The following is a 14,169-nucleotide window of genomic DNA, read 5'->3' on the forward strand; positions in this document are numbered from 1 at the left end:
TTGGTAAAAATTGGTTTCAATTGCTCTTCAAGTCTCCTTATGCATTGGGTGCACTTACTTATTTTCCCCCTTCTGTCATTGTTTGCATACTATCCTCATTAAAATATGAAAACGTATTTAACATTTTTGGGCGGTTTTAGTTAAATCGGATAGTTTTTTTTTTCATCTGTGTGATTTTGACAAAGATCATCACATTTGACGGGGATTTCATGCAGAAATGTGAGAAATTCCCTAAGTTCCAGATACTTTTTCATACCACTGTAATTTTGGAACATTTTTTTGGTTTGTGGTGTGCCGTGAGATTTTTTCCAATGTAAAAACGTGCCGTGACCCAGAAAAGGTTAAAAAACACTTATGTCATATTCACTGTTGCCACTAGAAGGCAGCGTATCCACTCAAAGCAAACACTTTCAAAAGAAACCATTACAACGCCACGCTAATTAAATGAATCCTCTAAGCAGCAAAATTTGATTCAAAGCTTTTTTTCTAATTGAATTACTCGATAATCGCTGTAGCACCAACAGCAACACATTATTTTGTTACTTGGCATCAATGCTGTTCCATGGGTGTTTCATGCTATTCCACCTGCTTGTGTGTGTCTGTTGGCTTCAGCTGTGGAAACATCCCCACCACTTGATCTGAACCACACCTTCCACTCATGTTTTACGTTTGTGTACATTGTGTTTCCTCCCAAACCAGGCTGTGTTCAAGAAACTCCTCTATGGCTTGTGTTTCTTCCACGCACTCACCCAGGAGAGGAGAAAATTTGGACCACTGGGGTGGAACATTCCTTACGAGTTCAATGAAACCGACCTTCGGATCTCTGTGCAGCAGTTGCAGATGTTCCTTGAACAACATCAGGTGGACTTAAAAGGGCCGCATGATATTATTTTCAACAATGTAAAACAGTTCCCAGGTTTCCTAAGAAAAGCATTTTCACTCGTAGAGGTAGCACTTCACTCCTCACACATTTCTTTACTTGCAACCTCTTTTTGTTTGGTTTTCATGTCACAGTTCATATATAATGGCTGATCAGGGTAAGGGTCTCTGGGTAGCTCACAGTACGATACAATTTGCAATACAAGGCTCACAATAACTATGATCCCCCATATGACAGTACAATGATTGTCAATACATGGGTCAGGAAATCATCTATTTTCATCCTTCGGCTGTGAATTGGAATGAGTTTATCACTAGTAGACGTCCAATGCATTTGAACTGGGAGGGTGGCAGCGAATGAACAAATGTTCAATCGCTGCCATCCCTCCCAAACTAAAATTAAGTTTTTAGAAACGTGTTGAAGTGGAGGTACCACTGTATTGTCAAACCCCTGTATGCTAATGTGTCTCCCAGTATGCAACTTAACATTAACATTATGCAAAAACAGCTTTTGACATTTTTACACACTTAGCACTCAAATCTCCATTATCACCATGGTAGCAATAAGTCTTTTTTTTCCCTTTTTCATATCGTGACATTTTCTTTCTGAAGTGCCGCTGGGTTTTTAAGCATAATCTGCCACAAAAGGCCAAATACTAAGCCTTTGTTCAACTATCATTATGTAGAATCGTGTTTAATGGTGATGTATCAGTTTTTTTCTTTCTCATTTAGAAACACTGAGGCTTGTCACGCAGTACAGAGACTTTGCTGTTAATAGTTGGCGAAGAAAGAGAACTTGAAATTATATATTCCAAACTTGGACAAAGTCGTAAAGCTGAAATCTATAAAAAAACGTATTTTTATTTATTTATTTTTTGACTGGGTAAAGGCTAAACTTTAGCTATTTTAGATGCATTAGAATAACCATAATGATTTTTATTTGCTAAATGACAAAAACGGAGGATTTTTCAGGATACTTTTTCCATTGTTTTCTTTAAAGCCCGAAGTTTAACTTTCGTAGCAGTATAATACCTTTAAAGAGAACCTCGGACTTGAAGACTTGTTGGCTCTAATAAGCCACAATTGTTCTCTTTTACTAACATATGTAATTAGAAACACATAAAATATTGCCATTGATTTATTAATCTATAATATTACGTACATGGTATGACTTACGGAGGGTGCCATGTTTTATGCGCGCAATGGACGCTCGGGATGATGACGTAGATTGTCACTGTCACTAGACAAACATTATCGGGTTACTGCAATTCCTTCTACGCGGCTAGACGTCCAACACATGCGCACATCAGTTAAAAGCGGCGAGTACTTACAATTTGTGTTTTTTTATTAAGTCTTTTATTACCTCTTTATTACCTCAAAAGGCTTTTTGTATGTGTTTACCTCTCATACTTTTAAGCATTGTGTTTTGTTGTGGTAGCTTTATAGCAGATTGTTTGAGCTGTTGACCACATTAGTCACGTAGCATATTTAAACCACCCTTATTTTATATTACAACCCCTAGTAAAAAGTATGGAATCACCAGTCTCGGACAAGCACTCACTCAGACATTTTACCATGTAGAACGAACTCTGATAAAAAGCTTGAAAAAAATAGTGAATTAGTTCAAAAGTGCAACTCTTAAGCATTAAGAAACACTAAAAGAAATGAATAAAAACATTGTGGTGGTCAGTAAATGTTACTTTTATGAGCAAGTGCAGGGAAATCTATATGGAATCACTCCATTCTAATGAAAAAAAATATAGAAACATGAGAAACAAAGAAATAAAAATCAAACCACATCTCTAGTATTTAGTAACGCCACCTCTGGCTTTTATGACAGCTTGCAGTCTCTGAGGCATGGACTTGATGAGTATTTTTCATCAATTTGGTGCCAACTCTTTTTGATTGCAGTTGCCAGATCATCATTGCAGGTCGGAGCCTTGCTGTGGACAATTGTTTTCAATTTCCGCCACAGGTTTTCAATAGGGTTGAAATCTGGGCTATTTGCAGGACATGACATTGACTGGATGAGTCTGTCTCCAAGGAATGCTTTGACAGTTTTAGCTCTGTGGCATGATGCATTGTCATCCTGGAAAATGACAAAAATATTTTCAATTGAAGGGATAGGAAAGCTGTCTAAAATTTCAATGTAAACTTGTGCATATATTGAAGATTTAACCACAGCCATCTCCTTAGTGCCTTTGCCTGACATGCAGCCCCATATCACCAAGCACTGAGGGAATTTTTGTGTTTTCTTCAGGCAGTCGTCTTTGTTAATCTCTCTGGAACAGCACCAAACCAAAGTTCCAGCATCATCACTTTGTCCAATGCAGATTTTTGACTCTTGACAAGGTGATGATGCTGGAACTTTGGTTTGGTGCTGTACTAGTGAGATTTACAAAGATGCCTGCCTGAAGAAAACAGCTGTCATAAAAGCCAGAGATGGTGGTACTACTAAATACTAGAGATGTGTTTTGATTGTATTTCTTTGTTTCTCATGATTCCATATTTTTTCCTCAGAATGGAGCGATTGCATATACTATATTTCCCTGCACTTGCGAGACTGGTGATTCCATACTTTTTGCTAGGGGTTGTACTACGTTTAAGTATTTTCTTAAGGCATTTTAGTATGTTCTGTCTGAAAACAAAACAAGCTGAAAGCACACGGTAGTCCTTTGGGTGTCAAATTCCCCTCTTGTAGGACGTTTCGCCGGTGTAGCACATTTTGGCAGAATACCGGTTTTGTCATATTCTCGTCTCGTCTCATCCAGTCTTTCCTGTTTATTTTGTTTTTGCTCGTTTTGTGAAATATCCACAGTGCTTTCATGCTCATTAATGTTCCTCTCGGGTTCAAACTGAAAGGGTTGAACAGATGACATGTTTATGTCGCTAGAGTCATACACTGGAAGCCCAGCAGCTTAACCAAGTAACGTCACCGCATTGCGACGTCACCAACAATGGTGACCTACTAGTTAAACTATTTTTTACAAATTGTATAAAACCAAAAACATGAAGAGGGCTTTTACGATCAAATTATTTTAACTCATAATAACCTTTGACTTTTGGGAAACTCCAGATGATCATACTTTTCCTATTAAAATTCAGCTGTTGTCCAGTCTATGTCATACAGTGAGAAGAAAATCTTTTTATATAGTATTTGTAAACTTTTGGTTTCAACTGTATAAACCATCCATAGCATGATAATCATTAAAGTGCATCCACGATATAATGGCAACATGAATTCCACCAGGAAGTGCCGTTCGACGCGCTGCGTTACATGACAGGCGAGTGTAACTACGGCGGCCGTGTGACGGACGATTGGGACAGGCGGACGCTGCGCACGATCCTCGCCATCTTCTATCACCAGAAGCTCGTTGAAGACCCCGACTACAAGTTTGACCCCAGCGGGCTCTACTATGCGCCAGCTGAAGGAGATGTAAGTACAGTAATGCTGGAATTTGCGTTTTCTGTGCCAAGCTGTGTATGTTAAACATGTTTTTTTGTTTATTTTTTTTTTTATACATGAACAAAACTATTGCAAGCGAACAAACCACATTAGGGACAGACAAGCAGTATGCGTTTTAGACCAAGTGTGTTCCATTTCATTTGCCACTCAGTTTTCAAGAGTCGCGGCCCCCTTCGAGCATACATCTTTTATTCATGGAGCCACATTAACATAGTCATTATAACAAATGTCAGCCATTCCAATTGTTGTGTTCGCATGACTGTTTTTCATTTTTCTTTTTTTTATCTTTCTCAGTACGAGAGTTACATTGAATACACGAAATCACTGCCGCTCAACCCCTCGCCGGAAATCTTTGGCATGAATGCCAATGCCGACATCACCAAGGACCAGGCTGAGACGCAACTTCTGTTTGATAGCATCTTGCTGACGCAGGTACATTTTTTAAGGTGATCGTGATGGTCGAAAGTGTTTTAAGAGTCGACAGCGCGCCTTAAAACTTGTGTTTCAACCTGAAAAGGAATTCGGCCATTTTCATTTGAAGCATAGACTTTTTTTGTCTGAAAACTGAAAAAAGCGCAGACATTTAGGTGTGAGCCTGTATTGTTAGCGCGTTGTGTTTTGATTATGTCATCACAAGAGGGATACAGTTCTTCACAGTGTTGTTTTTGTCAACAATGACGATAATGAAAATATTTCATCGATGAAAATGTTTTTTATGACGATGATGTCACGATGATGAGCTAAAAACGTGGCTTTGGGGACTAGAACGTAATGAGAAAAATGCCAGTATGTCAGTTTGGATCGTAGCAGTGTTTGTGTTGGTTAACTCATGTGAGATGTGATGCGCTTCCCCCTCCTCACCGGAGTTTAGGATGTGTTTCAAGCGAGGCTGCGCTCCATCGGCAAGATTTGTTTTCTTATCTTGGCAAGAGAGAATATGTGATGCTGCTTTAGCCTTTAAAGGTGTGTGTGCCGAGTGACCATCAGACGTTAAATGTAACTCCTCGTCAGTGTTGTTTTTGGCAACCATTTTCATGATGATAATACACACTCAGCAGGAAAATAGCACATTATTTACAATTAAACTCACTTGGAACTTCGAACTGTATGTAAAATGTTTTCCTAGAGTTTAAGACCACTGTGAGCAAATCCAATGAAGTGGCTAATTTAGCTTAGCACAAAAACGTGTTGCTTCACTTCACATAAATGACATCAAAGTAACAGAATAAACACACCGAAATGATATCAGACCCTCTGTTAAAACGTGCAAACTTACAGATTTTGTTTTACCCAAAAATCTTAAATAACATTATTATGTGAATTTCAATCATATTTTGAGACGATTCGACTATATGCAACAATTTGGCAAAGCGACGATGACAACAAATTAGTCTTTTAATCTGTATTAGACCCGCCTGTCAATATAGCCCTCTAGCGTCCCCAGCTGGATGATGACATTGACATGGTCAAGTTTTCATCTAATTTAGAATTCAACCCATTGAGGAGGAAGATTCAGAATGAGGAAAATATGACACAGGGCAGCAAAATGTCATGATTATTTCAATCTCTGTACTCCAATATTTTTATAGGATATCCTTTTCATCTAAGTATTTTTCCCCAATTGCTAAATAAATGGTGTGGTCATGACAAATAACAGTCTTGTGCTAAATGGAATATGAAATATTAAAAATGCATTCATTCAATACGACATTGCAAAATTACTCCATAATGGTCAAAACTATCGACTCCTTGCTCCGCCCGAACGATATTTTATTTCACCAGTGTTAGTCCGGTTTTTGTCGTTTCCTTGCCCCGGCTTCGGAGAGCGTAAACAAACTAGGAAGCATGACAGATAGCCGACATGCTAAACCAAATTGAGCAGCGTTTCAAAGTCTTATTCTCTTCTTTCGAAGCGAAAAAACACACAAAACTACCCCGGATCATTTCACACGGCCGTGAGGTTGTCGATTTTCTTTGCTTATCGGCAGCCCCCCCGGCAGCGAGCAAGTGACAGCCCATCGTTCCCCTGCTGCGGGCAGGAAAGCTCCTTTGCCGGGGAAGCAACTGGAGAATGACCGCCGGACAAACTGGCCAACGTCGGAGCGAGGTGCTACTCGTGGCCACTCCAAGGAAGGCGCATTCTCGGCAGGCATGCGAATAGGACCGAGCGGGCTTGATCGGCCATCCAAACCGGCCGATGTTGGAGCGGGGCGCTGCTTCTAGCCAAGCCGAGGAAAGCGTATTTTTGGTGGGCGCGCGAATAGGACCGAGCGGGCTTGATCGGCCATCCAAACCGGCCAACATTGAAGCGGGGCGCTGCTCGTAGCCAAGCCGCATCTCCCTTTTAAAACGTGTGCCATGATCCCAGTATTTGACATAATCTAAAACATGTAGCTTAGTCTCCTCATAATGATCCCACAGTTGTCGGACTTGTTTTGGCCATTATCTGCGGTGAACGAGAAATCTTTTAAAACCAAAAAAGCTCACACGCTCTCCCTGGTGCAGCAACAAAAGCCTGCAGCACATAGAGCTGGCGTGATGTGAAAAATAAACAAAATAATCCGCAAAATAGGCTGAATCCGCAGTTGTTCTGCATACTGTAGTATTGGCTGTATATTCAAGATGATTATCCCGCTGACGTCACATTGTCAGTCTTTTTCAATGCAGGAAGTCACTCATTTTCATGGCACGGGATTGAATAAATGGAATAAATATATCAATCGCTTCCACACACATCCAAGTGGTCCATTTCATTCAGGAACATAATATACTGCGTGAAAAATGAAATAAACATGCTTTTTGCTTTCATAGGCACTTTAAAATCAAGGGACAGAACACTCCCCGCCTGACATCTGATGTCAGCCCTTAACTAACTTGTAGAAATACTACCTAAAACAAATGATGCAATACAATAACTGCCTTCCACATAAGACACTCTAAAACATAGGCAAACAAATATGTGTAAATGTTTTCTCCGTGAGTTTCTCAAAAATAAACATTTTTGTGAAAGTGCACTCCTGTGGAAAGAAACGTTATCATATTTAGGTTTACAGACTGATATTTATATGCACTTTAGAAATAGCCCTGTGAGAAATTCATAGCAAAGTTAATTGAAAGTTATAATTCAATTTAAAATATAATCGATAAATTAAGAAATTAATATAAACTATGCAATTTTTTTGGCCCCGCCTGTTAAAAGAATCAGAATCGAGAATCGTTTGGAACCAGGGGTCGCGTTAACCGAATATTTTCCGTCGTTGACCGGTTTTTTAAAACGGTGATGGAAAAAACTGAAGTCCGTCCGTCATTTTGACAGGTTGCAATTCACACCCCAGACCACAGGGTGGCGAGTGAGCATATTAATTAGCTATTGTCTCTCTTAATGCATGACGTCGTTGGCTATTCAGTCAGAATATTGTAGCGTCACCGGGGTCTGGCGGCGGCACCGTGATTGACACATCAACGCGAGGTTCTTAATGGTGCACCCGTTGTGCCAACGCGTCATCCAATTGGTGGACTAGATTGCCGCCTGTGTATAGACCCCAATCACATGACGTCACAACTCCGCCCCCCTGACTGGAGCCGCCATATTGTCCGTCAGCTCGTCGTGTTTACACATTACCGCTACGTACATGCCTCCTATTACGGCGTGTTTTTCTGCTCGTTAACATTAATAATCAAAATGGTGAAGGCGTGTGTGGCGGTTGGTTGCAGTAACAGAGAAGATAGACGGAGAGACTTGAAGTTCTACCGTATTCTGAGAGACCCAAAGAGGAGAGCGAGATGGACTGCTGTAATTCGACTAGAAATCTGGGCACCAAACGATCACCACAGACTATGTAGTAGTCATTTTATATCTGGTAAGATGCATTTAATATATATTTAGAAGATTTTGGGCTGACAACCACAATTAAGATCATTGTGTGACGTTGGTGATTGGGGTCTATATACAGTGCCTTGCAAAAGTATTCGGCCCCCTTGAATCTTGCAACCTTTCGCCACATTTCAGGCTTCAAACATAAAGATATGAAATTTAATTTTTTTGTCAAGAATCAACAACAAGTGGGACACAATCGTGAAGTGGAACAACATTTATTGGATCATTTAAACTTTTTTAACAAATAAAAAACTGAAAAGTGGGGCGTGCAATATTATTTGGCCCCTTTACTTTCAGTGCAGCAAACTCACTCCAGAAGTTCAGTGAGGATCTCTGAATGATCCAATGTTGTCCTAAATGACCGATGATGATAAATAGAATCCACCTGTGTGTAATCAGGTCTCCGTATAAATGCACCAGCTCTGTGATAGTCTCAGGGCTCTGTTTAAAGTGCAGAGAGCATTATGAAAACCAAGGAACACACCAGGCAGGTCCGAGATACTGTTGTGGAGAAGTTTAAAGCCGGATTTGGATACAAAAAGATTTCCCAAGCTTTAAACATCTCAAGGAGCACTGTGCAAGCCATCATATTGAAATGCAAGGAGCATCAGACCACTGCAAATCTACCAAGACCCGGCCGTCCTTCCAAACTTTCTTCTCAAACAAGGAGAAAACTGATCAGAGATGCAGCCAAGAGGCCCATGATCAGTCTGGATGAACTGCAGAGATCTACAGCTGAGGTGGGAGAGTCTGTCCATAGGACAACAATCAGTCGTACACTGCACAAATCTGGCCTTTATGGAAGAGTGGCAAGAAGAACGCCATTTCTCAAAGATATCCATAAAAAGTCTCCTTTAAAGTTTGCCACAAACCACCTGGGAGACACACCAAACATGTGGAAGAAGGTGCTCTGGTCAGATGAAACCAAAATTGAACTTTTTGGCCACAATGCAAAACGATATGTTTGGCGTAAAAGCAACACAGCTCATCACCCTGAACACACCATCCCCACTGTCAAACATGGTGGTGGCAGCATCATGGTTTGGGCCTGCTTTTCTTCAGCAGGGACAGGGAAGATGGATGCAGCCAAATACAGGAACATTCTGGAAGAAAACCTGTTGGTATCTGCACAAGACCTGAGACTGGGACGGAGATTTATCTTCCAACAGGACAATGATCCAAAACATAAAGCCAAATCTACAATGGAATGGTTCAAAAATAAACGTATCCAGGTGTTAGAATGGCCAAGTCAAAGTCCAGACCTGAATCCAATCGAGAATCTGTGGAAAGAGCTGAAGACCGCTGTTCACAAACACTCTCCATCCAACCTCACTGAGCTCGAGCTGTTTTGCAAGGAAGAATGGGCAAGAATGTTAGTCTCTCGATGTGCAAAACTGATAGAAACATACCCCAAGCGACTTGCAGCTGTAATTGGAGCAAAAGGTGGCGCTACAAAGTATTAACGCAAAGGGGCCGAATAATATTGCACGCCCCACTTTTCAGTTTTTTATTTGTTAAAAAAGTTTAAATTATCCAATAAATTTAGTTCCACTTCACGATTGTGTCCCACTTGTTGTTGATTCTTGACAAAAAATTAAAATTTTATATCTTTATGTTTGAAGCCTGAAATGTGGCGAAAGGTTGCAAGGTTCAAGGGGGCCGAATACTTTTGCAAGGCACTGTAGTTGCCTCCTTTTCTTTGGGGGTGGAGTTGTTGTTTTGTTGGTGTTGTTGGCGGTAAGCAGAGTAAAAAGAGGGAGAAAAATACGACTTCCGTGTCTAATTTTTCGCCGCCAAGCAAGCATTACAATATTAATTAAAAACGAATGAAAACTAAATACTATTGAATATGTCATCATTATCATTTTAAAAATTTAAGTGACGGGTAAAAATAGATTATGACCGGATTTTTATGACCCTGTCAGTCAAAATGACAGACAACGAAAATGTCTAGCGCAACCTCTGTTTGGAACCAGAATCGATACGTGGAATCGGAATCGGCAACCCTATTCTTCAAACTATTCGGTGGTAAACTTTCGGCCAAAAGTTTTCGGCGCCAAATTTTCGGGTACATCTCTAACATAAAGCAAATAATTTAATAAATCTCTGACCCCGCAAACATGTAAATGAGCGGTGCTGGCCTGGCAGCGTGAAACCGAAAGCTTCGCAGACACTTCTTGTGCCAGCGAGGCTCTTGGACAGCTTCCCGCAGGCTACACTGAAGCTTGGCCCACATCCTAGGTGTTCATTTGGAGAATGGTCGAGTCTCCGCAGTGTATATTTTCATTTCAGGAAAAATTGGCATGGCACCCAATGAAAGCGTGATACGTGCATATGTCCACAATACTCAGAAACTCACAGTCAGCTTCAGGAACATTCCCTGGGGCACCTCAGCGTCTTTTTATAAGTTAACTTGCCAGGCTTCAATATTTGATCGCACCCTTCATTGAAATATGCGATGCAATATTAATTAAAAGGAAAGTAGAGATGTATTTTTCAGTTGTTTGTTGAGGAACCTCCAAAAAGTACATCAAAATTCTCCTTAAGAGGCTTGTCTTCCCTTTGACGTTGCCAAGACCCCCGCCGTCTGATCCCCCACATCATTATCGCTTGCCGCTGGAAAAAAAAAAAAAAAGTTTCACCGCGTCACATTATGTCTTATTCTGTCAGATTTCCAGCTCGGCTCATGTGTATATATAAACAGATCAAATCCAAGAGATTTCACGTTGCTCAAGCTTTAATACTCCCAAGTTTTTGTTCTTTGACGTCTTATAAGTTTTTTTTTTTATTTTTTTTACCAACTCAAACCCTTGCTTTAGCTTGTTATTTTTCATATTCCCCAAATTTCTGCTTGACTAAAAATAGAAAATCTAAATTTTTATTTTTGACTTTATCCTTCTGCATTTCTTCACCAATTCCCTCATGAAAATCTCCTTCCACATTTTTCAATAGATTTAAACCATTCTAAATCCTTTCAAGATTTTCTAATTCAGAACCAATGATCCCTCTAAGATGCACGCGTGCATGTACATATTGTGTATATGGAGTGAATAGCCCACATCAAATATTTGCTGTGTAGATTTAAAACTTTTTTTTTTTTTTTTCTCGGTGAAATTTATACTGGGGCACTGCAGATCAATATTGGGACACATACCCCAGTGGAATATGCCTGGCGACACCCATGCTCACCTATCCTGAAGTGATAAAATGTCAGTTCAATTCATGAGAGTGAAAACAATGCTTAATCCATATACCGTACCTAGCGGAACATCAAGATGAAGACACATACAGTGAAGAAAATAAGTGTTTGAACACCCTGCTATTTTGCAAGCTCTCCCACTTAGAAATCATTGAGGAGGCTGAAATCTTCATCATAGGTGCATGTCCACTGTGAGAAAGATACTCTAAAAAATCACAATGCATGATTTTTTTAACGATTTATTTATGTGATAAAGCTGCAAAAAAGTATTTGAAAACTGTTTATTAGCGATAATTCTGATCCTGAAAGACCTGTCAGTCCGCCATTTAAAAGTCCACTTCCACTCCATGTATTATCCAAAATCAGATGCACTTGTTTGAAGTCATAGCTGCATAAAGACACCTGTCCACCCCATACAATCAGGAAGACTCAATCTTGTAACATGGTCAAGATAAAGTAGATGTCCAAAGACACCAGAGACAAAATTGTTCACCTCCACAAGGCTGGAAAGGGCTAGGGAGCAATTGGCAAGCAGCATGGTGGAAAAAGGTCCACTGTTGGAGCAGTCATTAGAAAATGGAAGAAGCTAAACGTGACGGTCAATCTCAATCGGAGTGGAGCCCCATGTAAGATAACACCTCGTGGGGTCTCAGTGATCCGAAGAAAGGTGTGGAATCAGCCCAGAACTTCATGACAGGAGTTGGTCAATAACCTGAAAAGAGCTGGGACCACTGTTTCCAAGTGCTGGTAATATACTAGACGTCATGGTTTGAAATCATGGATGGCACGGAAGGTTCCCCTGCTTAAACCAGCACATGTCAAGGCCCGTCTTACGTTTGCCTATTCATTTCATTTCATTGTTTATTTCAGGCCATGATTCCTTGTCAAGACAACAAATATATACAGCTCATATAATCATGTAACAAAAAAGAGCTGCAAAGCTAAGTAACATTGCAGTATCAACTACATGCCTGAAAAGGAGTGGGAAGAAGAAAACTTATTTAATCCCACCCCTATTCTCATCTAATTAAGAACAAAAAATTCTTGCTACTTCCTTCCAAAAATGTAGGCAACCAAAAAATCAGTCCGAACAGTTTTGCACATATACATTTTTGTAACAAATTTTGTCCCTTGTGATGAAGTTACCACAGGTAACACCCAAACCAAAAACAATTTCATACCACCATGGTAAATGAAAGTAAAACCATACCAACAATGGTAAAGGTCACACACACAGGTCAACAAATTATAAATGGAAACAATAACTATACCAACAACGGTCACGGACAGTATACCAGCAATGGTAAGAAACAACCAGCACTCATACCAAGACAATTCATTGATGTAATTAAGACCTTATATCAGTATACTGTGACCAGACCATAAGTTTGTATAACCTTTTTAATCTGTAGATAGTTTGGCATTGCTTGTGTTGCATTCCCAGATTATTCCAAAATTTCACTCCACACACAGACACACAAAAACTTTTACGAGTTGTTCGAATTTTTGGTATTAAGAAGTCTCCATATCCTCTTAAGTTATGACTTCTCTCTTTCATTGTAAAAAAACTTTTGCAATTTCATTGGTAATACTTTGTTGAATGCTTTATAGAGGATAATTGATGTATTATACTTTACAAGATCGTTAAATTTTAGCAGCTTTGATTGAATAAACAAATTATGTGTGTGATCCAAAAACCCGACCTTATGGATGATCCGCACGGCCCGTTTCTGTAAGGTAACTAAGGGATTTATCGTGCTCTGATAAGTGTTTCCCCAGACTTCAACACAATATGAGAAGTATGGGAGAACCAAAGAGCAGTATAAAGTGCACAGTGCATTCTCGTCAAGGAACTGTCTGACTTTATTTATAATTGAGAGACTCTTGGAAATTTTTGTCATTATATGTCTGATGTGGGGTTTCCATGTCAGTTTACTGTCAATTGTGACACCCAAAAATGTATTCACATCTACGTTTTCAATTTAGATACCATCCATAATTGCATGCAAATCAAGATTAGTTTTAAAGCTACCAAACATCATAGCTTTGGTTTTACTTAAATTTAATGATAATTTATTTATATCCATCCATTTTTTTATTTTAATTAGCTCCTCATTCACGACCTTTACCAACTCATTATAATTATGACCTATGACTATATCGATAATGCAGAGGAGTCATGGGAGCAAGTTTTCTGGTCAGATGAAGAGGAAGTGTTTGGAGGAAGAAGAATGATGAGGACTATCTCAAGAACACCATCCCTACTGTGAAGCCTAGGGATGGTTGCATTATTCTTTGTGGGTGTTTTTCTGCGCGTGGGACAGGACAAGTGCACCGTATTAAAGAAAGGATGACTGGAGCCCTGTACTGTGAGATTTTGGGGAACAACCTCCTTTGTTCAGTCAGAGCATTGAAGATGGGTCATGCCTGGGTGTTGTGATCGTGCCTTTTCTTCCATGTTGATGCCTTTCTCCCGAGAGGAATCGGTCTCCTCAGGGGTGAGGCTAACTGTGGCTCATTAGTAGAGCCCTTTTAAGCGCAGGCCAAACACACACCAGTTGCCAGCACAAGCACCAGAAGCCTCACTCCTGAGAAGACTGCACTTCCCGAATACTGCTTTTGCAGCATGTTTTTCCCCTTTTGCTTGACATTTTGTTTTTTTAAAATAAAAACTTAACCACCTTTGCAACTGGGTTCCCGGCATTTCCTGATCGTCACACAACACTGGGTCTTCCAACATGACAATGA

The 14,169-nt window shown here is 40.0% G+C and overlaps 1 protein-coding gene across 3 annotated transcripts in view; it reads left to right on the forward strand.

Annotated features, from left to right (window-relative positions):
* Nucleotides 1–14,169, forward strand: part of dnah7 (dynein, axonemal, heavy chain 7) — a 213,468-nt gene that overhangs the window by 178,822 nt on the left and 20,477 nt on the right. For all 3 annotated transcript variants that reach the window (XM_057852777.1, XM_057852775.1, XM_057852778.1), the window contains 3 exons: nt 700–861; nt 4,130–4,315; nt 4,640–4,777. In XM_057852777.1, the coding sequence (XP_057708760.1) occupies nt 700–861; nt 4,130–4,315; nt 4,640–4,777 (486 nt within the window). The remainder of the gene's footprint in view (nt 1–699; nt 862–4,129; nt 4,316–4,639; nt 4,778–14,169) is intronic.

This window comes from Corythoichthys intestinalis, chromosome 12, assembly GCF_030265065.1.
Source record: "Corythoichthys intestinalis isolate RoL2023-P3 chromosome 12, ASM3026506v1, whole genome shotgun sequence".
Lineage (NCBI taxonomy): Eukaryota > Metazoa > Chordata > Actinopteri > Syngnathiformes > Syngnathidae > Corythoichthys > Corythoichthys intestinalis.